At 35.3% G+C, this 24,686-nt stretch overlaps 1 protein-coding gene across 7 annotated transcripts; it reads right to left on the reverse strand.

The window, feature by feature from the left end:
• Nucleotides 1–15,749: 15,749 nt before the first annotated feature.
• Nucleotides 15,750–22,538, reverse strand: LOC107920816 (inorganic pyrophosphatase TTM2). 7 transcript variants are annotated; one of them, XM_041108693.1, is made up of 14 exons: nucleotides 22,256–22,431; nucleotides 21,870–22,061; nucleotides 21,420–21,476; nucleotides 20,183–20,535; nucleotides 19,727–19,841; nucleotides 19,303–19,498; nucleotides 19,040–19,153; nucleotides 18,730–18,903; nucleotides 18,024–18,218; nucleotides 17,425–17,547; nucleotides 17,228–17,349; nucleotides 17,006–17,123; nucleotides 16,641–16,901; nucleotides 15,750–16,296 (listed from the first exon to the last, which is right to left on the reverse strand). In XM_041108693.1, the coding sequence occupies exons 4-14, from the start codon at nucleotides 20,517–20,519 to the stop codon at nucleotides 16,078–16,080; spliced, it is 1,974 nt and encodes a 657-aa protein (XP_040964627.1). In that variant the 5' UTR covers nucleotides 20,520–20,535; nucleotides 21,420–21,476; nucleotides 21,870–22,061; nucleotides 22,256–22,431; the 3' UTR covers nucleotides 15,750–16,077. The 7 variants fall into 7 exon arrangements, with proteins under 7 accessions (XP_040964627.1, XP_016706168.1, XP_040964628.1 ...); XM_016850679.2 differs by lacking the exon at nucleotides 21,420–21,476 and having other exon boundaries at nucleotides 22,256–22,538; XM_041108694.1 differs by lacking the exon at nucleotides 21,870–22,061.
• Nucleotides 22,539–24,686: the final 2,148 nt, after the last annotated feature.

Genomic DNA, 24,686 nt, shown 5'->3' on the forward strand with positions numbered 1-24,686 from the left:
GAAGGCATTTGTGCGAGTTACTAATTCCGGGCTAAGCCCGAAGGCATTGGTGCGAGTTACTAAATCCGGGTTAAGTCCCGAAGGCATTTGTGCGAGTTACTATAACCGGGCTATGTCCCGAAGGCATTTGAACGAGTAGCTATATCCGGTTAAATTCCGAAGGTACGTGATTCGGGAATGAACGATCTTGCTGTAAAAATTTCAGTTAATACGCTTGTAACATCCCAACATTGAGGTATGTTTCGTATGTGCTTTGAATTAGTTGAGCCCTTAGAAATAAGTATTCGCTCAGTTGATAAATGAGCTACCGGCCTTTGGCTAAGTTAATCTTTGTGTATGAATATAAGGGTTGGTAATGTGAAGTAAGTATGATATTGAAAATTTGTGCATATGAAATTATCTATTTAGCTTCATGAATGCTATACTTTGGTTGTGTCTAAATTCTTTGCTCAAAACTTACTAAGCATTTAATGCTTACTCCGTTTCTTTGATTCTCTGTTTTATAGATTTTGTTCGTTAGATATCGGATTCGGGATCATCGAAGTCGAAGTCATCCACACTATCAAAGCCCTTTTGGTACTCTTTTAGTTGAACTCTATGTATGGCATGTATAGGACTACCCGTTTTGTTGTTGGTCATTGACCCTTTGGTTTTGTGTAAATTTGGATAGCCATGCGAAAATGGCTTAAATATACTTTGATCATAACATTATAATCGTTTTGTATGTTTTCCGTCGAGAGGTAGGGAAATGTTGGTAACGGTTAGCCATGGGAATGGTTATTCATGATCATTTTGGTATATGTATGACAAACTCTAGTTGATCCATGGAGGATCATGAAATAGGTAAAGTTTACCTTAAAAACAGATGCTGGCAGCAGCAGTGATGTGGATGTGAAAAATCACTAAAAATAGTAGGAATGGAATTAAATAGTGGATAAATTATGTGATCGAACCTTGATGAATCTATTTTCATATGGAAGAAACGAAATGGTCATATGAGTTGTATGTTAAGAGATAATTAGGTTTTCGTGAAACAGGGCCAGAACGGTTTCTGGATTCTCTGTTACGACTTTGGAAATTCATTATAAATTAACCAGAGATAATTAGGAGTCATGCCATATATTTATAGATTCCTCTCTGAGTCTAGTTTCTATAGAAACAAACGGCATCAGTATTGAAGCTCTGTGCAGGGAGATATTCAAATCGTAATGCATGAAGGTCAGTGTAGTCGCACCCTGTTACAGGGGAGACTTTGACTAATAAACTGTACTAATTGGCCCGACCAAAAATTCTAGAAAAAAATTTGTAGATGTATTTATGAGTCTAGTTTCAGGGAAAAATCACGAAGCTGATTTTTGAGTTGTGAAACTCAAGATATGATTTTTAAGGTGACAGTGACGCAGTTAGCCAGCTTGCCTGGAAATTTTAAAATGGATTGTGCAAAGAAGTGATTTAAGTCTGCAAACCCCTCGTGTCCGACTCCGGCGACGGGCTCGGGTACGGGGTGCTACACTTAAGACTAGTTCTGTTGTGATACCAAGAAGAATCAAGAAATTACTTCTATAGTTATTGTAAAATGAGGCCTCATCTACATGTGGAAAGTGGTGCGAACCCTGACTTGCTTACTACTACTGTTGATTTTAGAATTGTTGGTGGTGCAAGCACAGCTCACGATAATGAGGATAGTTCGGAGGAGACTACTAGTTTGTCGTGCAAAATTGATGAATATATGGGTGTGCTAGCTTCTATGTTGGACATACGCAAAAAGCGCATGACTAATACAGGGGCTACTAATGTTGTGCTAAGTGGAAACACAAAAATACATAGACTTTTTCAGCACCTTTTGAGCTCTACTTCGTGCAGTTTCGCTGTAATTTTTTTTGAAATTCATAATTTAATTATAAAATAATAATTTTTAGTTACATTCTTAACATATTGAATTTTAATTATTTTTATAATAAATTTACACAAATTTGGTTTATTTTCGACAGTTTTGCACAAAGGGTGAAAATTGACTCGGCAAACACCTCGAGAGACTTGAACTGTTAGTGCAATATTATGCATCAAGTGATCAAGAGCAAGGCTAATAATATTTTCCAACCATGGATGGTCTGAAAATATGTACTAAAAATATTTTATAAATAATTTTGATCTGAAATTAATTGGGTCAAAAATTAATTATAAGCCTAAATATGAAAAGAGGCCCACTTGTGCTAAGAAAAGAAGACTGATCCACTTAGAAAATGGGGCAACCCAAACCGTCCATAGAGCTGAGTCAATCAACTAGTTTCCACACTTGCAAAATAGCCTTTGAAGTTTCCTTAAAATCCTATTCAAACCCCTTCACTTTTCATGCTTTCAAACTTTTGCCCGTAACTTAAAATAGCAAGTATGAGCCATTCAAACTTGCACCATATATGGCCGGACAAGGGAAGAGGAGTGACTACTATTTATTTTCTATTTTTACTAGCCATTCCCATCTATAAAAACCCTTCTTCCCTTCCTCATTCAACACGCCTTCATTTCTCACACATCTCTTCTTTCCTCTCCTCATTTTCCCTTTATTTTCCCATTTCCCATATCCATTTCCTTGCCGATATCTCCTCTTGGAAAAGTGCCACAATCCACCTTTGTTTAGAAACATTTTAAGTTCTCATACATGCCTCAATCGACAAAACAAGCACAAAAAAATAGAGGAGCGTATTAGTTTGGCTACAGAGAAACACTGAGATTACTTTCTAATTCCCTTCTCTTTAGATTTTCTTGTTTATGTTTTGAGCATGATGATGAATATTTATTGTGTTGCTATTCTTGATTTAATTAAAATGATTTAAAGTAAATTGGCGTTGGAAGCATTTGTTTGCTTAATTTACTAAAATCATGTTTGTATTGTTATAGGCCTTGGTAAGTTGTTCAATTAAGTAAAATCATGTTTATGTTATGCTTGCACTATAATTGCAAGATAACAATTGAACTAATTATTTAAATGGAATTAAATTGTAATTAATGGACGTAGTACTTAATTGGTGCATGTTTAATCTTCTAAGGTAGCTAAAGGTTAAATTAGTGATGGTATTAAACAATACATTAGCCTTGCATAACTCACAAATTTATTGTGATTAAACTATTTCAATATAGGTATATGTTGTTACTTCACTTAAACTATTAGATACTTATGAAGATTGATTAATCGTTTGAATTAACGTTGGAAAATGTTCAAGAGACTGGTTAATTTAATAAGTATGTGCAATAGTTAGCAAGTTATCGAGTTGCCATGAAATTATTCGTAACAACATAAGCATGAGTTTAGTAATTCTAAGATAAAGAATGTGATTGATCCAACACATTTATGTCATCTTGATTTAAACCCATCTTTTGAAATCATGCATTGAAATTTTTATTTTTATTTTATTTTATTTTACTTAGTTAAATTTTAGTTTTTAATCACTTTCTCAAAATCAAATATTTTCATTCACCAAATTTTTTTAAATTGCATTTCATAAATATTTTCTTTCTCAGTCCCTGTGGGTATGATAACTCGACATTTACTTATCACTTCTTTACTTGATAACGATTGTGTACACTTTCACATTTCCATCATTCTAGTAAGAAGCGAGGAGGAGGAAGATAGTGCAAGACTAGAACAGCATCAAAAAAAGAGGACAGACCACGTTGGGCCTTCTACTATTATGGTCACCACACTTAATTCTACTGTTGCGACCTCACCCTCTGTTGCTTATGTGAGCTCACCTGCGGTTGTCCATGTAAGTTCATCACCTGTTCTTCCTTCAAACTCACCCTCTGCTTTTCCTTCTTCTTATCCCTCAACCATGGAGGGACCTTCGAATGAAAGCGTTTTGGTACCATCGTGGAGGATGGTGTTGTTGGTGCACCCGTAAAATTTGTTGGGATGGGTGGTGAGACTAGCAAGATATTCCCTTGGCGTGAGAACCTGAGCATAAGGGAGTTCCATTATAATCCCAAAAATTTCACCAACCATCTGATGACCTCTCTGCCAGAAGTAGCTAAGGATCACAAGTGTTCAGCTGGTTCATCTAGTGGTGTTAAGAAGCCTTCTCTATAAGAACTGGCTCTGTCCCTACAAGTTCTCTTAGCTGAGGTCACTATGGTTGGTTTGAGTCTCAGGGAAGGTATTAGCGGAGCTGAAACTAACAAGAGTGAGCTCGGTGACTCTTACCAGAATGCCCCATGAGCCCTAAAAAGAGCCTGCAACCTCTATACCAAACTAAAGGAATAAAAGCAAGACTTGTGGGGAAAGAATAAGGACTTAGCTGAGCATCCGGTGGTCACTAAAGGCAAGGCAGAGAAATTATTTAGGGAGGTCACAGCTGAAAGAGTAGAAAAGGAAAGCATGGATGCTGCTATGAAGAAGATGATTAAAGAGCATCAGGGCATTTTGAGCAAGATGGTCAAAAAGCCAAAGGTTGTTATGGTGAGCTTGGAACAGACGCATGTCGAATTTTAAGAAAGTTTTAAGAAGGAATCCCTCCAAAAATTTAGCAACTTCCTCCCCAAGCTGAAGGCCAATATTTTGCTGCATGCTTAAGTTGCTAGTGGGCCTTTTGATGCACGCAAGGTTGACTTTGATGCTCTTTGCAATGTCGCTGATGACCAACTGGGATTTGATATTTACTTCCTTTCTAGAGCTATATGGGAAGAGTTCGAGTCCAAGTGGAGAAATTCTAAATATTTTTACTTGGATGAAGATCGAGCCAAAACCAACTTGCTGCCCCTGCCAATAAAGATGATAACAACAAATCTAGCAAAGGAAGCATGAGAGAGAATGAAGCATCCAGCAACCTTGAAAGGGCTAGTGATATGTCTTAACTTTTGTATTGTTGTATTTATTTTTTTTCAAGTATGAAATGAAGAATTTAAGTTGAAAAAATTTTAAGTTTATTTGCTAATGTTATGTTATTATAACCCTTTGCGAACACCATATAATTCGTTGCATAACGGAATTTTTAATAATGAGGAATTGAAGTATGCCAAAATTTTTTGAACACGCGCTTATAAGCTTTCAATTGACTTAGAGTATCCAAATGCTTTTACTTATGCGATCATTAACCCATTTTGATTCAAAAAGTCTTAAGTAACTTAGGTTGAGAGCTTAACTCAAGTTGCCTTTAAAAATTGGCTAGGGTGGAATAAATGTTGTTTTAGGGTGGCAAGCTTAACTCAATTTACTCAAATAAGTGAAGGTTGTGAGTATAACTCATTTAACTTTTAAACATTGGCTGGGAGAGTAAGACCGCGAGCTATGTTGAAGTTTATCAGCTGGAAGAGTAGGTCCGCGAGCTGTTCTAGAGTAACAAGCTTAACTCAGCTTACTCAAATAAATAAAGGTTTTAAGTATAACTCATCTAACCTTTAAACATCAGTCTAGAGCGTAAGTTCACAAGCTGTGTTGAAGATATTCAGCTGGGAGCGTAGATCCATGAGCTGTCAGCTAGGAGCATAGGTCCGCGAGCTATTCCAAAGTAGCGAGCTTAACTCAGCTTACTCAAATAAATGAAGGTTGTGAGTATAACTCATCTAACCTTTAAACATCAACTGGGAATGTAGGTCTGTGAGCTGTTCCAGAGTAGCAAGCTTAACTCAGCTTACTCAAATAAATAAAGGTTGTGAGTATAACTCATCTAACCTTTCAACATCAACTGGGAACATAATTCTGTGAGCTGTTCCAGAGTAGCAAGCTTAACTCAACTTACTCAAATAAATGAACATTTTGAGTATAACTCATCTAACCTTTAAACATCAGCTGGGAACATAGTTTTGTGAGCTATGTTGACAAACAAATAACTTAAGTACAGATATCTGTCAATAGCATTCTTCATTAAGGGGTAAGAAATTATACACAGTTTTTTTTTTCAAGTGTCGAGCGTTCCAAGTTAGTGGCAGGACAGTGCCTTCCATTTTGGCCAACTTGTACGCTCCATAACCTATTTTCTGCACGATTCTATATGGTCTCTCCCAATTGTACGCTATCTTTCCTTGTTGTGATGCAGGGAAACTTGCCTCAGTATTTCTCAAGACTAGGTCATCGACTTGGAATCGCTTATTCTTAACTTCAGAATTGTAGTACCAAGCCACCTATTGAGCGCGTGTTGCATTCCTAACCTCTGTTTCTTCTCTAACTTCATCAATTAGATCGAGGTTAAGTCTCAAAGCCTCTTGGTTGGTATCTTCATCAAAATGTATCATTCTATGTGATTGCATGTCAATCTCAACAGGAATTACTACTTCTACACCATAAACAAGAGAGAATGCAGTTTCCCCTGTTACTGTATAAGGTAAAGTTCGTAGAGCCCACATAATTCCCAGTAGTTCTTCCAACGAGGCACCCTTGGCCTCTCCACCTTCTTTTTAAGGCTGTCAAAATCTTTTTGTTCATTGCCTTGACTTGACCATTTATTTGTGGCGTTTTGACAGAACTCTAAGCTAAGGCGATTTGTAGGTCCTCGCAAAAATTCTTGAATTTTCCTTGAAAATGTGTGCCATTATCTGTTATAATTAAGTGTCGTATGCAAAACTTACACACGGTTGATTTCCAAACGAAAGATTCCATTTGCCTCTCTGTAATGGTCACCAGAGCTTCAACTTCGATCCACTTAGTTAAATAGTCTATAGCTACCACTATGAACTTCTTCTGGGCTATAGCTATTGGGAATGGATCGAGTATATCAATTTTCCAAGTCGTAAATGGCCAAGGACTCAACATTATTTGTAGAGGCTCTATTGGTTTCCGTTGTACCTGAGCATACTCTAGCAAGAGTAGCAAGTTCGCACCAAGTAGTGAGCATCCTTTTGTACTGTCGGCCAATAATATCCTTATTTGAAGACTTTCTATGCCAGTAACCTTCCACCCAAATGATCGCCACAAACATCCTAATGAATTTCTCGCATCACATCTTTAGTCTCAAAAGGTCCTAGGCATCGCAGCAACGGATGTGAATACCCCTTCCTATATAATGCACCCTCTATGAAGGTATACCTAGCAGTTGTATAACAAAATAAATTGTTTTAATTGATTGTATAGTTCAATAATTGGATAACTAACTATATTTTACTTAAGCATGTAATTCATCAGTTTGTAGCTATTTTGAGTATGCATAATTTGTAATAATGACATACTTCGCAGCTTTGCGTTGTAGCTTTGCAAGTTCCTTCTTGTCCATATGACTTTCATCTCCTTATAACGTGCGAATTATTGGAGTCATCCACGTCTTCTCTTGATCCAAGCTAAGAATTTGTGGGATGTTGTAGCTTGGAGTGCAGTTTAGATAAAGTATCTGCACATGTGTTATCCCTCCTTGAAAGTTGCTTCACCTGTACCTTGTCGAATCTTGTGAGAAATTGTGCTACGATTGAACGACACTTCTTTAGAACTAATGACACTTCTTCAGAACTAACTCTTTCACCTTATATTCACCACTCATCCAATTTGCCACCAACTGGGAGTCTGTGTGTATGACAAGGTCCCTCTCCCCAAGTTGGTGAGCTAATTGTAATCATGTGATTAGAGCTTCATATTCTACTGTATTATTGGATGTTGGAAAATCAGAAGATAGCCCATATTTCCATTCTGTAACACCCCTTACCTGTGTTAGACGCCGGGACAGGGTACGAGGCATTACCGGACTTAAACATAACCAATCATACAAAACAGAGTCATGAAATTTCATCCAAATTAAAACTTTTCATATTTCATCATAAAGTCCCTAATATGGTCTTACGAGACCCAATACATACTTTGAAAGTGGTTCGGGACCAAACCGAGAACTTTTGAAAACTTTGAAAATTTTCTTGAAAAACAAGGGCACACGTCCTGAGCACATGGCCATGTGGCCAGCCGTGTGGATGAAAGTTAGGATATTTACCAAGCCCTTTTCCATCCAAAAATTTACACACTTGTACCAAATTTATCAACACACAACATGGCATTATCATAAACATACAACTTAACCAATAATAGCCAACATCAATGGCCTTATACAAAATGAACTATCAAATAACATAGGCCAACATTTTAGGCAAAATCAATTATGAAAAATAACAAAATAACCAATTCCTCTATACATGCCATAATTCATAATATTGCTTTCAAAATACCAAAAGAGTGTTGATAGTGTGGATGGATTTCCGACGATCTTCGTACCCCGAGCTAGCTTGGTGACACTATAAGACAAGAGAAAGAAAAGGGAGTAAGCATATAGCTTAGTAAGTTGGTATGTAAATAATAAACAATTTATTAACATGCTTTTATTAATCCTCAAAATGTGTTCTCAAGATAATACAATCATATTTGCACATAGTTTCGCTATTCACTCATGTTCATATCAAGCTGTCTACGCGAGTCATAGCCAATAAATTATTTATATCTTGAGCTGCAGAACTCTGAATTAAGATCCACTAAATTTATCTGAAACTAGACTCACATATCTTCTTACCATAAAATTTTCAAAATTTATGGCTTAGCCAATAAGTACAGTTTATTCTTTAAATTCATCCCTGTTCTGTTGTCTGACAGTTTTGACCCTTCTTCACTAAAAATTAATTATCTCCTTATACTAGATTTGGATGATGTTCTCGTTTATTTCTATTGAAAATAGACTCATTAATAATCTTAAACATATAAATTCTAACCCATAATCATTTTTATACAATTTTTAATGAGTTTCCAAAGTCAGAACAGGGGATTTCAAAATCACTCTGACCCTGTCTCATAAAAATTCAAATATCTCATAATATGAAATTCTCTTGCTTACACCATTTCTTCTATGTAAAACTAGACTCAATAAGATTTAATTTCATATCTTATTCAATCTCTAATTCAATTTTCACAATTTTTTCTTATTTTTCAAATTTAAACAATGGTTGTTGTCCAAAACTATTTTATTGCTAATTTTACGCTTTCATGTTTTCTTTGTATTAAATTTCATTTACACACACATAACACCAAGCATGTCCATAGCTAGTCATTCCATTAGCTAGTCATTATCAAATATTTACAAGTCTTCATAGTCCTACTTACTCCACATCAACCTTACCAAAATTCGATCACATATCAAGCACATTGCTCATGAATATATATACACATGTACCTGCACTCATTCATCACATAATCACAATCATTGACACTTAGTCATTTCCCATTGAACACATCAGAACATCAACAGATATATCGGAATATTGCACATAGTGCCACACTTGTAGCCAAAGCTACTTCACATCACTTATCACACATAGGCTCGTTCTCGAGCTATTTACATTCGCGGGTCTGCTCACACAAGCTGTCGGTCATTCGTAACTACTCAGTACTGCTCACACAAGCTGTCAGGTATCCGCAACACATGCCGAATTACCCAGTCACTGATAGAACTTATAAGACCAGCACCCGATTTCACTTAGTCACAATTTCACATTGTTTTCACATAGGTTCCTAGTGACATGTCACTTGTATCCTATTATATTCTTAAGGTTCAACCGGGAAATTTCTCACTTGTCGATATTTTTTCAAATACATCAAATATTCAGCCACATTTCACAAAATATATCAAAATATGAAAACGTAAGTAAAAACGATGCATTATTTACATACAAACTTACCTCGGTCCAAAATATCAAATGTTTGCGTCTTAGTCCACAACCTTACCTTTTCCCCGGTCAAGGTCAATTCCTCATCTTTCTTGATCTATAATAACACATTTAACTCATTTAATACACACATTTTCAATTCAGCCCCAAAAACACCTTATGGAAAAATTACATTTTTACCCCTAACTTTTCACATATTTATAATTTTGCCCCTAGGCTCATAAAATGAAAAGTACTCATTTTTCTCATTACTCAAGCCTAGCCGATTCATATTACCTCTTATAGCAACCCACAACTTTCACTAAATCAATTTTTTTCTTTTTTTTATACATATTTTACAACTTTTACAAATAAGTTCTTTTATGCAATTTCACTAAAAATTACTTAGTAAAAGTTTTTTATTACACTTTAAACTTTCATATTCTACCATAAAACATCAAAACACATGCAATTCATCCATGGGTAAATTTTTAAACACAAACCCTAGCTCAAAATAATGGTAGAAATAGCTAAACCGAGCTACGAGGATATCAAAAATGTAAAGAACATTAAAAGTGGCGCTAAAAAGGACTTACAATCGAGCTTAGAAGCTTGAAAAACCCTAGCTATGTCTTCCTCATGTGAAATTAGGCCAAGGGGTTGAAGATTACCAAAAATAGGCTTTTAATTTGACTTTTAATTCATTTAATCACCAAATTACTAAAATGCCCTTAACTTAAAAATATTCTATTTCACCTATTTCATGTCCATTTTTGTCCAAAAAATTAAGCAATGGTCTAATTACCTTTTAAGGACCTCCAATTTAAAATTTCATGGCAATTAGAAACCTTTAGCTTCTAGAACTCAAGTTTTGCACTTTTTTTACAATTTAGTCCTTTCGACTAAATTGAGAGCCCAAACGTCAAAATTTCAAACGAAATTTTCACGAAATCATTTCGTACATATGTAGATCATAAAAATATAAGAATATTAAATTTTTCCTCGTCGGATTAGTGGCCCCGAATCCACTATTCCGACTAGGCCCAAAATCGGGCTTACATATTCATTCTCACTATGATCAACTAGGAATACTCCTGCTCCTAATCTTGTCTTTGTTATGGAACCATCAACATAGACTAACATATTTTCGAGCTAGCAGTCGCATTTACGTCTCCTAAGGTGAACTAACTACTATTTTGCATGCAACAAAATGGAAAAAAAGATCTTAGAATAAAGTATAACTTTATCACAAATTCTCATAAAGTTAACGAATTATATCGCTGATGGTCATTAGCATTTACAGGATATTACAAATATCCAACATGCTTAATTTTGAAAAATACTCATGGCACAGTATCTCAGGTTATAAATTTTGTTACCTCAATTCCTCTTTCTAAAATCATGAAACCCAAGAACTTGCCAGCTTTGACACCAAAGCACACTTGTCCAAATTTAACCTCATGTTATAAGCCCACAACACAACGAACGCTTCAATCAAATTTTGAACATGCTCACCGAGAGTAGGACCCTTTACCAGCATATCATCAATGTAGACCTCAACACTTCACCCGATCTGTTCCCTAAAAATCTTGTTCAACAGCCTTTGGTAGGTTGCGCCTACGTTTCTCAAACCAAAAGGCAAAACACAGTAGCAGAATAACTCTTCATCAGTAATCAAAGTTATATTCTCCTAGTCTTCCAGTGCCATGACTATCTAATTATATCCAGAGAAAGTGTCCATAAAACTCATGAATTTACTACCCGATGACACATCAATCAATCTATCAATAGAAGGCAAGAGAAAACTATTTTTAGGGCAAGAATTGTTAAGATTGGTGAAGTCAATGCACATTTTCCACTTGCCATTGGCCTTACTCACCATTATAATGTTTAAAACTCAGTCAAGATACTCAACCACCCTAATGAACCTTAATGATAACAACTTTCCAACCTCTTGTCTCACGGCTTCAACAACCTGTAGAGCAAATCTTCTTCTTTTCTATTTCACTGGCTTAGCTTCGGGTAAGACATTCAACCTATGAACAATCACTTGAGGGTCCACTCCTAGCATATCTGTGGCTAACTAAGCAAAGACGTCAGCGTTTGCCTTTAAGCACTTCATTAAACTATATTTTTCCTCACTTGCCAATGTGGACAAAATTTTGACCACTCTATCTACATCATCGTAAAAATAGTTGTAAAGTTTTCATGACCTCCGTTGCCTGTAGCTTTTGTACTATTTCCTCACTTTTGTTATCAAAATTGTCCAAATCCAAAAATTAATCATTTGTGCTTGTTGGCTGTGAACTCTATCCTTGCTGAACCTACTCAGGTGTTTGCTTCACTGACAGCATATAGCACTGCCTAGTTGTTCTTTGATCTAACAACATGTACCCTAGTTCCGTTCGCGTTGGGAATTTTATCTTTATACAAAACGTTGTCATCATCATCTTTGCCATTCTAATAATCGGTCACTCAAATACAGTATTGTAAGCCATAGGTGATCAACTACAAAAAATTGGACATATTCCGTCATAGTATGCTCGCCATCTCCTAAGGTAACTGGCAAAGCAATGCAACCCTTCACCTCGATAGGGTGGTTCGTAAAACCATACAAAAAGTTTTCCCTCTTCAATGCTTGCTCCTTTAACCCCATCTTTTGGTACACTTCCCATGTTAATACCTTGACCACGCTTCTATTATCGACAAGTATTCTTTTTACCTCAAAACCTGCAATCATTGCAAAAACAACCATGGGATCATTCCCTTCCTCATCACATACCAACTCTTCATCCTCGTTACTAAATTCAATACTCCATTTCGCTTGTTGATACTATCTTTTGGGTGCATTAAATGACATCGCACTCCTCATGTGAGCCTTTCTCTTGGCGCTAAAGGTCACCCAATCCTCATCCGTACCCATATTACATGTATCGTACCCCTCACCTTCTGCTTGCACTTGGCAGCAGTGTGCGAACTTTGGCCTCGCTGGGTAATGCCTTGAGCCACAAATTCTGCGAGTTCACCATTTCTCACTGCTTCTTCAATAGCGTCCTTCAAAGAAAAATAGTCTTCAATCTTGTATCCCTCATCATTATGGAAAGCACATCTGTCTCTTGACTCTGACTGTCTTGCGCTTTGCCTCATAAGGAAAGAGGAAAGGAAAATACCTAAACTTCTCACCTGATTCAGAATATAGGCACGAGTAGCATTTAGGGGGTCTAAACTTCAAACCTGCCCTAGGGCATGTACCTTCTTATGCGCTCTGGTTGAGCTCCTTAAGATGCCCTAGGTGGCACATTCTGTGATTGTGCTCTTTGCTGCCTCACATTCTATATGCACAAAAACTAATAAGGTAGACCTTGTCTGTTGCGAGCCCTATCTCTACTTTTGAACTTCCTATCTTCTATCTGGATTGTGCTGCGTATTGCTCTCTTTATCTCTTCTGCCTTTACGAACTTGCCATCTTATACAGATCCACCGAAATTTAGGGCCTATTGTTAGTGAAGGAATATTGTACATACACGTTCTATACTCCCATAATAAAAGCATCAATAGCCCACTAATCTTCAAGGTTCTTTGTGTTCAGTGTTCCTCGTAGAAACGTTTTATATAGTCCTACAAGGACTTTCCCTCCCTCTGTTTCACAAATAATAAACCAATAAAAGCACTCATGATTGTTCTATATACTTTGAACCATCCCAAAACATCTGACCTAGCTGAGAAAAACTTCTAATAAATCCTTCAGAGAAAGACAAGTATCAATCTTTCGCACTTCCCTTAAGTTTCTTGGAGAAAGCCTTGCACTTTGCGGGATCCAAGGCCCCCAACACATTCATGTAGTCATTATACTACAAAAAATGAGCTCGGGGGTCCATCCTTCCCTCAAACATGTCCTTCGGGACCTTGAAATCAACTGGTAAATCAACTGTTGCTACCTCTGGAGCCAAACGATTATTGGAACAAAAAATTCAATTCATGTCTTGAGATTCAAGATGCAAAGCCCTCACATCTTGTCGCAATGCATCCACGGTTGGTCCTTCCCCCTGTACGGCCACATTATCATGAAAATCAGAGTTTTTAGATTATACCTTTCTCCTAAACTCTTCATTTTGCTTCAAGAGTCCCTATTGAAAAGCTTGTTGTTGCTCAAATCTCACATTCTGCAGGCCATCTGATCCTCCATCAACCTCATCTGTTCTTGAAAAGCCAAGAACTGTTGCTGCGACGTTTCTTGACTAAAGAAAAATGGCAACCCCTAGCCAAAAGGAAAATTTAAGTCAAGTGTGTATGAAGCTCTCGTGTGGGTCATGTTACCCAAGTTTTTCGGTTAGTCAACAAACCAGCAAATAAATCTATATCGATGGGTTGACCACTTGAACCCGAAACTCTAACCTATCTAGATAAAAAGTTAACGGGGGAATTCTCGTTAGGGTGAGCCATACTGATTTTTCAAACTAAAAGAAAATCTATTAGTTGGAAATTTGTCCAAGCTCACTGCACCAAATTATTGAGTGTTTTTATTGTGTCCTCTTAATAGGGAGAATCGGGTATTTATATGGCATGGTTACTGTTCATGGAATTGACATTCTAGGTAGACTCCATACATGTCGACACGTATGCTCTCCTAAACTTAACACATGTTCGTTGGTCCAAGTGTTCACCAATTCACTCATTTAGCTTTGTACCCTGTTCTTGCGAACACATAGAGACATGCAAACTGGGCTCGCAAGCTCATCTCGTAAACCCGTTAACGTATCCACTTGGTGGGGTCTAAACTCAAGTCGCAGGTTGACAACCCGAGTTTCGAGTCAGCAATCAAATATACCATAACATAATACACTGGGAACTTGACTTCGGAATGGAATTCTTAGTCCCAAAGTCAAGGTGTTGATTTATAAAGGTTTGAAGGTAGGGTTGTGATTCAAAAACGCCAAAAATGCTTTGGATAGAAGAAACGAGATATCGCTGTGAAAGGCTTCCCAAGTTCTTTTACCACTGTGGTTTGAGATATGGTAAAAAGGAATATGTTTTTTCAAGTTGTGAGGAATATGACCCAATGCTTCGAGCTGAGAGTAATATCTAAAAGGGTTCTAGGAGGATGAAACATGTACTGGTCAATTTGACTTTGGGGAAGCCTTCACCTACAGCCTCTCATGTCTTAATGAGGTTCAGGGTAGTGGTTAGACCTGTTCATGAGTCGAGCCACCCAACTCGACCCGAAGACCCGCCCAAAATGTAAGAGGGTTTAGGTAAAAATATAGGCTCAAAAAATAAGTTTAGACAAAAAAAATAAGACCCGTTTAAAAAACTAGCTAAGACTTGGGTAAAGCATTTTTGACCAGGGCCCGTTCGAATTTACTAAAAGACAAAAAAATCTATTTTTTTAATATTATTTTCTTATTATTTTCTCCTTATTTTGCTATCGTTTTATCATTATGTTATTACTATTTGTTGTTATTGTTTGAATATTGTATAAAACTTATTTTATTGTTAATTTTTTTATGATTTTAAAGACATTTATTAATTTTGTTATTATTTTAGAGGCATTTGCTTATTAAGTTACATCTATCTTAGTGTTATTTAAGTATAGATATTTTTTAAAATTTATTTTCAATTTGTTGAAAAATATTTATTTTGATATTTTTAATATTCCGATGTATTATATATTTTTAAAATTATATAAAAATTAATATGAACGATCTGGGTCAAGCCTAAATTTTAACGTTTTTATCCAGGTCAGATTTGGACAAAATTTTAAGCTCATTTTTCGGGCCAACCCAGCCCATGCACACTTCTAGTAGTGGTTTAACTATATTTAATGAGTATTGAATATTCAGAGCTGTACCGGATGATTTTCACATGGGAACTTTGACCAAGGATCTATTATTTCGATCAACTTCGAACGGCCCAAAACGGGCTTTAAAGAAACCAGACCTTTGGATAATGGGTTTTTGGCAAAGGGATTCATACGCATCGCTGTCCCCTACTATGAGGTGTTCTCTCTTGGGCCATTCAGAGACTTTTGCTGAATGTAGTTCGGTCTTCACCAAGGTTGCTCTTGCTTTCAACTCTTAATTATCAATGATAATTCAGCTTTAAAAAAGAGTAAAAACAGTTTCATAAAAGATTAAACAATTATAAGTCAGTAATGAAGTGTGGAACTATTAGCTGCTGCTATTAAATTTAACCAGAGAATGAATGTCACAAAGGAGTAAACGAGAGGAAGAGAAGTTCCCACAAAGTGAAAAAGGAAAAAGGAAAAATTGCCATAGATGAGCACCCCTTTGCCGAAAAAAACCCTCAAAAGGCAAACCTTAAAAAGCATTTGCTTTTGTTTTGTTTGGGCCACTTAACTCTTTCAAATATCAGTCTCAACTTGTCTTTCTCGAGGCAGAAGATTAGTGCCCTGTAAAAAGAGAACACTTGGTGCGACAAAAAAAATCTTAAATTTGTGCAAAAATACTCCAGAGGCCTGAATCAGTGTCGGGTTAAAATGCCCCTATATAAGAAGATTCCCAGACCGCCAATTGCCAATGTTAATATTACAGGAACTTTTATAGAATCTTCACCACCAGCCATCATGTTTTTCTTTGTACTAGCTGCTTGTGACCTTTCTCCAATTCCCTCACACAGGAGATTACTAAGGTTGTCTAACTGATGCATGATTTGCCGTTGTCCGCGTGCCACACTGGATATCTGCTTCATAAACAGCTCAAAAATTTTACACAAAGCACCGTAAGTTCAAATCAATAAATATACTTCACAGCAGGAATAAGGCTACTTGCATCAGAACTATGACCACCTAGCCAGTTTACGTATGATGAGGGGAAAAAAAACGATCTTACATCTTATAGCAAATAATTGTATTGTGGCCTTTATAAGCAAGTCATCCTATCCCCTATTAGATGACTTTGCTTCAAAGATAAAATCACAAAGATGGTCCCCAAACTCTCAAACTGGACAGTACTTCATAACGAGTATAATTCAGGAACCTGTGACCCCTTGAAAATAAAAGCGCATAAATACACCAGTTACAGTACCTCTTCCATTATAGGTGAATCCTTAGCCAGCTGGGAGGATGATGAGGAATTGGGCATTATGGAACCATTTCCTAAACCATTGATGAAGTGAGAAGTTGGAGCAGAGCCATTGCATGATTCAGCTTGGAAAGCCAAGTTTTGTTGGCTAGAAGTATATCTCTTGATGGTTAACTTGGAATTCAACTCTTCAATACGGGTCGTAAACTCATCCATTCTATCATTCAGAGAGGATATCTGTTCTGAAAGCTGAGTTATGACTCCCTAAATAGGGAAGAAGAATAATACAGGAGACTTTAGTTGCCAAAGCATTTCACCAAGAAATTAGTTTAAGATCATGTACAAAGCTAAAAGAGCTACATACAAACCTCATTTGCTAGAGCCGACTCTGAATTTCTCTCACCAAACCGCCGGTTGTTCACATTATATCCAGCAAAGTTCGACATATTCTTCTCCCTTTGAGTAGAATATGAATGTGAAATGCCACTGTTTTTATTAGCAAACATCAACTCTATTTAATTAAATCCACTCATACAGGCCATTTAACAGCACTCTTATGCAGCAGAAAGATATGTATCACATGTTTGTACCTTTTGAGATGCCTATTTCTCAAGGCAACCCTATCCACAGAGGCCCGCAAGAGTGCATCTTTGGGGCTTGACACCAGATCCTCATCTAGGCTGAGCTTTGTCTTCAAATCCTCTGGCAGGGCCTGTCCAATAATTAGATAAGAGCAACTAGCCTACTAAAATTGAAAAAGACATTACCAGATAGAGAGTTTTCATACCATAACCTCATTTACAAGCTTTTCCAATTGAATTTGTTCAATATAGGTACGTGAAATATATGAACCTTCCAAACCAAGCTTCTCTGCAACACATTTTACAACTGACCGGTCCCTTCCTTGCACCTATTTAAGAATGTCAAATCACAATGATCAATACCGGCCTTAAACAGTCTACAAACAGATGGTCTAGTTTTAGCTTAAAGATAACATATTACCACATTATTATGAAGAAAAAATTATGCCTAAAGTTTTAAATGAAATATAAAGCATCAAATTTCCCACATCATTAACTGAGGAACTTAAAATGCCAATTAGGTCATCTCCAAAAGTGGCAAATGGCACTTATCAAGCATTTATGTTGTGAAACATATTAATGGATACAGCAATTTTTAAACCTTCCAAAAGATATTGGCAATTAGATAAATCATCATGGAAGTCAAATTCTCATTAAGAAACTCATGATTAAAACAACGTTGTTACAACATAATTCAAGTGACCAAATGAAGAAAGACTTCCAAGGGGGGAAAGAGAAGGATTCTGAAAGTACATTAAAAATATTGCATTCTAGTACTCAAAAGATTTCAGATTCTCAGAAGTACCTGAAAGTATTGACGATTTAGCTGCTCTAGCCAATCAATTTTAACACAAACTTTATCATCAGAGAAGACATGGCTGTTTCTTTTGAGGATGGTTGCTATTGTATAACCCAAGGCCATTAGCCCACCAAGAAGGCGCACACTGACTTCAAATGTAATTCTTGGAGAAATAACAAATGGAATATCCGTTACCCATTCCTGAAAAATGATAACTACCAAATCAGACTTTTGTGGGTAGGTACAGTGTCTTAACAAACATAAAACTATGGAGAATGTTAAATATATGGAACAAAGAAAACTGATGATATAAGAAAACAAAGAAAGAACCTCAATCCAACATTTAAAGGGAAAAACTAACAGGACAGGAGTGTTCCATTATTCTTTCTTTGTTAGATAACTTCATCAAGATATTTCCAATACAGCTACATGGTTGTTAGAACCAGGTAATTGGGAAGATCTATTGACCGGCATGCAAATGTTGAAGACGTGCGGTGCCCAAAATTTTAATTGTTATTATTAATATCTGCTAAGAGCACATACATACTTTCTCAAAAAACATATGGTTATACCTCCAATGTCCTACAACAATATTAACTGCTGTAATGCATGATTTATAAGACCAAGTAATTGTCAATGACTAATGAATGTATGAGTGCACATCTAAAGGGACTCGACTCATGATAACAAGACAGAAATTTAAGGGACAAACCTCAAACATGAGACTGTATTTTCCATCTTTATTCCGCATCCGCAGATATGATTGGCAAGACTCAGGATCTTCACCAGGAGGTAGAAGGTATATATCATAAGTCTGCTCCTGTGTTTCTATATGTTCATCAGATATGGCACTCTTAATTTGCTCAACTGTTAACTCTCTTGTTGACTACAATTAAAAGAAAAAAAATGAGATGCTAGAAAAGATAAGGACATGGATGCCAGGGTGTAGTAGGAAGTACTATCACCAGTATCATAAAATTTGTGACAAAGAAACACCCAAAAAAGTTGGTGGGAGTAGTAACCTTTAAAATATAAGTGGGACTCTGAAATCCAGTAAATGGGTTGAACTTGTTAATGATTTTTATTTGTGCCGTTTGGAGATCTGGCTCAATGAAGGCCTTGTACATTGGATATACCTGTTAAACAGAGAACATGCTAAGTTTGACCCTAGAAAGCAAAATTAGAGCACTGAAGTGCATAGAAGTAGATCAACAATATTCCACACTTCCCAGCCTGGTCTTTAATAATAAATTTTACCCAAAATGAAAGAAGAAGGAGAACATACAGTTTCAGATATTTGATGGATTATTTCTTCAGGTTCTTGGCCAGCACGCTGTATGTCTCGTAGGACTCGTTTAACAAGGTCAAAGTGAACTCCCCCTGTGACAGATACTCGTAGATCAAGCATGGGTCGCAATTTTTCACTCAAGGCATAGATGCCCTCAATAATTACAATGCGGGAGCTTGGAACTTCAAGCGTCCTGTCATAAAAGCAAGCTTGGAGGATTACATATAAAATCTACTACCTAGAAATGAAAGCACCAATCTCTCTGATTAATAACAATTCCACATTGATTAGGAGTTCTACATTTTCAATTAAATGCCACTACCAAAACCATTGATTTTCAATAAAATGCAATAACTCAATCCTTAAGAGCTTTTTGAGCAAATGATAGTACTGATGTGAACTAAATGAAGGAGTTTCCAACCTGTATCCTATTCGGGAACTAGCCTTGAAATCATAGATGGGGACCTGAACTTCTTTCCCTTCCTTTAAATCATGAAGGTTCTGGAGCAAAGTATCATAATCTGTCAATCGAGGATCTGTTGTTTAAAAGAATCAGAAGATTGTCAATTTACAGCTTCACTTGCTATCAGTTAAAATCCTCAACTTCTAATCCAAAGATGTAGATATTTAAATAAAAGTTTTGAAGCAGCCGGTCATTTGTCATTTTCTATTGATGCTTAATACTCATTCATATAAAAATAAACCACATTCAACAAGATCCATGTTAATGCACCATCTTTTGACCCCCTCTACCACCCAAAAAGAAAAAGAAGAAAGAAGAAAGACAACTCAAATTGAAGGCAGATATAAATATGAGTCAAAGGTTAAATACTAGAATCGTTATAGTTGCCAACAAATAAGAGTAAAGATGAATTACCATCAAAGTTGCCATCAACAATTCTACTAGCATCATTATAGTTGTCCATTGATATGGTAGCAATGCTGGGCATGAAGTTGAGTATCTTTTCTGTAAATACAGTCTTCCCAGCTCCAGAAGGACCCGCTAATCCTACCAATATTATCCCATCATTTTTCTGTGCCAACAATTGGCACGCACGGATGACAATAAAAAAACCCTTCTCAAAGGACAAAGGTCCTTGGATTGGAACAATCTCATGGCGATCACAATCCTTTCGCTTAACCAGCTGAACCTGATCTTTTAAGAGACCTGCTCTTTTCTGCTGTGCTTCAAGTCCAGAAGCATCTTGAGGCATTGTATGACAGCTATTTCTGTTATAAGTTGAGAAAATAAATAAATAAATAAATATGAAGCACAAAGAAACAATTATAGTATAGATGTGGCTCGTAAGACACAGAAAACACTTCAATGTTATAGTACAAAAAGCAGCCTCAAGCACACAATGAACTAGATCTTCATGTAAGACAAACATTTATTTTCTCTGTCATCTCAACATAAAAGTTGCATGTATAAAACAAGAAAATGATCAAGTTCCTATCTCAATCAACAATAAAATTGAAAATAAAGTAAAAGAAATATAATTGTCAGCACCTTAGAATGCAATGATAATTAATAGCAACCCCAACCTTTTTACATCCACATATGTTCATTTGTTTTATCTAACAAATGCTAGAGAATAAACCATACAGAAAATTTTATGACTTCAAAGTTCAACCTTAAAGAATGATGCAGTTCAGGTAGAAATAAGATTCAGTGATTTATGCTCTCTTTTAGTACAACTTTAATAATATATATATATAAGGGCGCATCCCTCACCCTCAGTTTTGTAGGATGGATGCGGCAGAAAAGAGCTTTGTGGAAAAAAAAAAGATTTCACCAAATGAGAGGGAAACCAAATTGATTAATCATCTTTGTAAAACTTACATAACATACCACTCCATAAAGGAAAAAAACAAAGAATCAAACTCAACAATGATAAGAGAAAAGCAAGCAGCTATTAATCAATAAAAGATTACAGACAAACATATTTATTATCACCTTGGATTGCTAACTGTCACGATAATCGGTGGTACTAGTCATTAATATTTCATATTTTCACATTAAAAACCCAAAAACCACTGTCAGACATTCACTGTAAAAGGTACAAAAGATTATGGAGAAAAAAAAAAGCAAAATCGAGCAATGGCAATCTAACTTTTTCGTTCATTGGGTGAACTCTTGTCTGTTTTCAGAAAAACCAATATGGAAGGTCCTACAAAAAGCACCAAAATAGCATCTTTAAAGATCAAAACAAACTTCTTTCACATTCAACCAACAATCAAAGTACAAAATTTTTATCCTAAATGGCTCACCATTCTGTAAACACAACACCAAATATAATAAAGTATCAAACAGTTAAAACAGAAACATGAAAAATACAGATAAACTCGTCACAATCTCTATTCTAACACGATATTTGGATCTAAAACAACCACCTTTTCCAGAAAATAAAATGAAATAGAGCATAGCAAAGCAAAGCAAACAATGGGGGAAAAATTACCCAGATTACATAATGGCAAAACAAGCAATACCCAGATTCCAGAATTAAAAAATAAATACAACAAAGGAAAAGAAAATATTTGGCATTGATGATGAGTGCACTCACCGAGTCACACCGAAAGAGTCGGGAGTGTTTCTTAAGTTTTTTATATAGCAAAGCAGACACAGCGAGTTCACCGTTTCTCCATACACAAAAGAATTTGGTTATTCTATTTCACTCGTTTCCTTTCCCGGAATAGAAACGAAGGTGATTTTCCGGGATCTTTTTCTTTCTGGGAAGTTGGGAATTCTAGAGAATCTACAAAGTAAAAAAAAGAAAAAAAAAGGAACTTTTTCGAGAATGGATTCGCATAAACTGATAAAAGAAGAAAAAGGAGAGAAATTTAACAGATAAATAAAAAAAAGAAGTTGGGTTTCATTATTTTATTGTTTAAATTACAAATAAATAAAAACAAAAAACAAAAAGTGATTAAATTGTTAGGTGCCACTCACTCAATCAAGAGAAGCCGAGTCTTTGTGTCTCAAATGGACTGTGTCTCTCTGTGTTTTATATGCATTCAACTTCAGATTCAAAACTGAACTTATCATTTGGATTGGCGGTGATAGGAGAAGGCGGTTTGGAGTTGGAGATTGGACCATCAAATATCATTTCTCAATCTGTCAGAATCTCATCAATACATAAATATAATTTTATATACAATAATATCTAGTTTTCTCATTTTTGCTATTTGAATTTGATTTTTTTTCTTAATCTCATGCTTAAAGCTTGTTTTTTTTTCCAATTTAACATTTTTCTTAATTTGATGTTGTGTAATTAAATTTGTCAATGTTATACAAAGTACCACGAAATATTAACGGTGTCAATTCTTTTATAATGGGACAAAAATAGCTAATACATAATCGATATGTAGCAAAAATTATTTTGACTAATGACAATAATTATTCAAAAAGGATTGCATCCTTAAACCAGGATACGGTCTTCACAAGTTCATCAATTCCGCAAAAATATTATTAATATCAAAGAAAATTCATGTTAAAAATTGTGTTTTTTTAGCTATACTTAACAAATGAGTAGTGAACCAGAAAAATAATTTTAAAAACCAAAATAAAAGAAATCTATTTTATTAAATTTAAAAAATTCAAATAAATAAACAAACAAAAAGTAATTAAACATTTAAAATAAAAAAATCATTTTATTTGTTACATGTCGATCATACATTGATTATTTTTGTTACCTCGTGAAAACAGCAATGTTAGTATATTGGAAAATTTTGTATATCGTTTGACAAGTTTAGGTATCAAGTTGGATAAAAATAAGCTTAAGTACTAAATTAGAAAAAAAAATATCAAGTTCATGTATCAATTTAAAAAAAAAAATTTTGTTAAGTTTAAGTGTTAATATTATATTAAACCAAAATAATAATAAATTAAGATTTTCTTTAAGAAAGTAAAAGGGACTTGTTGAACATTGCTTGTAAAATTAAAAGTTTTTATTGGTAGTTAATTAAATATTAACTTATAATTGTATTTCTAAAAGCTTTACCAAAGATGAAGATTTAATGGTATTTTGAACTCTCTGATTCATTGATTGAGTGTTGATTTCTTTTAGAAATAATTTCAATTTTTTTTTCTAATTTCACTTATATTTGTGAACTTAAATATTAACCTAAGTTTTTTTAAACCCACCGTATATATATTTTAAAATATATATTATTTTTATTTAATATGAACTAACTGTATGTGTACATTTTTTTACTACCATTATATACACTAGATTATAGTACATTTATACTGTAAGTGAAAAAATATACTATTAAATGTTTATACAAAAATCAATTAAAAATTTAGTTAAAGTCATAAAGTTGAAGGATTAAAACCTATGGTAATTTAGGTGTAAATCTTATCATATGTTAGTTTTATTGATTTTATACCATATATAAAAAAACAAACATACATTATAATAATATAACTTAGTTTTGAAAAAATCATTATTTTTTAATCATTTCCGAATAACTTACTTTTTATCTTACGCTACAGTATTTAGTCTCACCGTCATCACTGTTTTTACATTAACCGTAGCTAAACACACCGCTCATTCAAACTCACCCTAAATAATCTTATATATATATGTTAAATTTCTAAATATAAATAACTTAACATATTTTCAATATGAAAAATTATTTTTTACATTGCACTGGAATTTAGAAACTCCTAATAGAATTGGTGGCTCTATTATTACTGAGATTTTCGAAGCTTCAAACTCGGAGCGAATTCTGTGCAACCTTTTATCTGATAGCTCTCAAGAGGATGATGTGGTATGGCAAGCGAAGTGTTCAGGGGAGTATACAGTGCGGAGTGGATATAGACTTCTAAATACGGACCCTATGATGACCATTCCTAATGCTGACGATAGAACAATTTACAAGAAACTATGGAACACTCCGGTCCCTTCTAAGATCAAAATCGTGACCTGGAGATTATTACATAACTAGGTGCCTACTTAAGTGAATCTATACGAAGCGTGTTGCAGCCACTCCTATTTGTCCTAGATGTCAAGCCGAACCTGAAACTGTTACACATGTAATTACAACTTCTGGTCCTGCACAAGAGGTTTGACAATCATTATCTTTAACTTGGCCAGCTAATTCACAGAATGAGCATTTTTGGGTATGGTTTGAATTTCTTGTTAGAAACAGTTCCATACCTGACTGTAGAATGATTATTGTGGCTATTTGGGCAATCTGGAATGCGCGAAACAAGAAGATTAGGAGAACAAGCTGCAGTCGGCACATGATATAGTGGGTAAAATTCAAGCATATCTCAAGGAGTTGGACAATTTGGAGCTGAAATTACCTGTGCAGATTAATCATTCAGTTGCCCAAGTGTACTCCCCCAAGGAATCCTTATGTCAAGATCAATTTTG

Source organism: Gossypium hirsutum, chromosome D13 (assembly GCF_007990345.1).
Source record: "Gossypium hirsutum isolate 1008001.06 chromosome D13, Gossypium_hirsutum_v2.1, whole genome shotgun sequence".
NCBI classification, from domain to species: domain Eukaryota; kingdom Viridiplantae; phylum Streptophyta; class Magnoliopsida; order Malvales; family Malvaceae; genus Gossypium; species Gossypium hirsutum.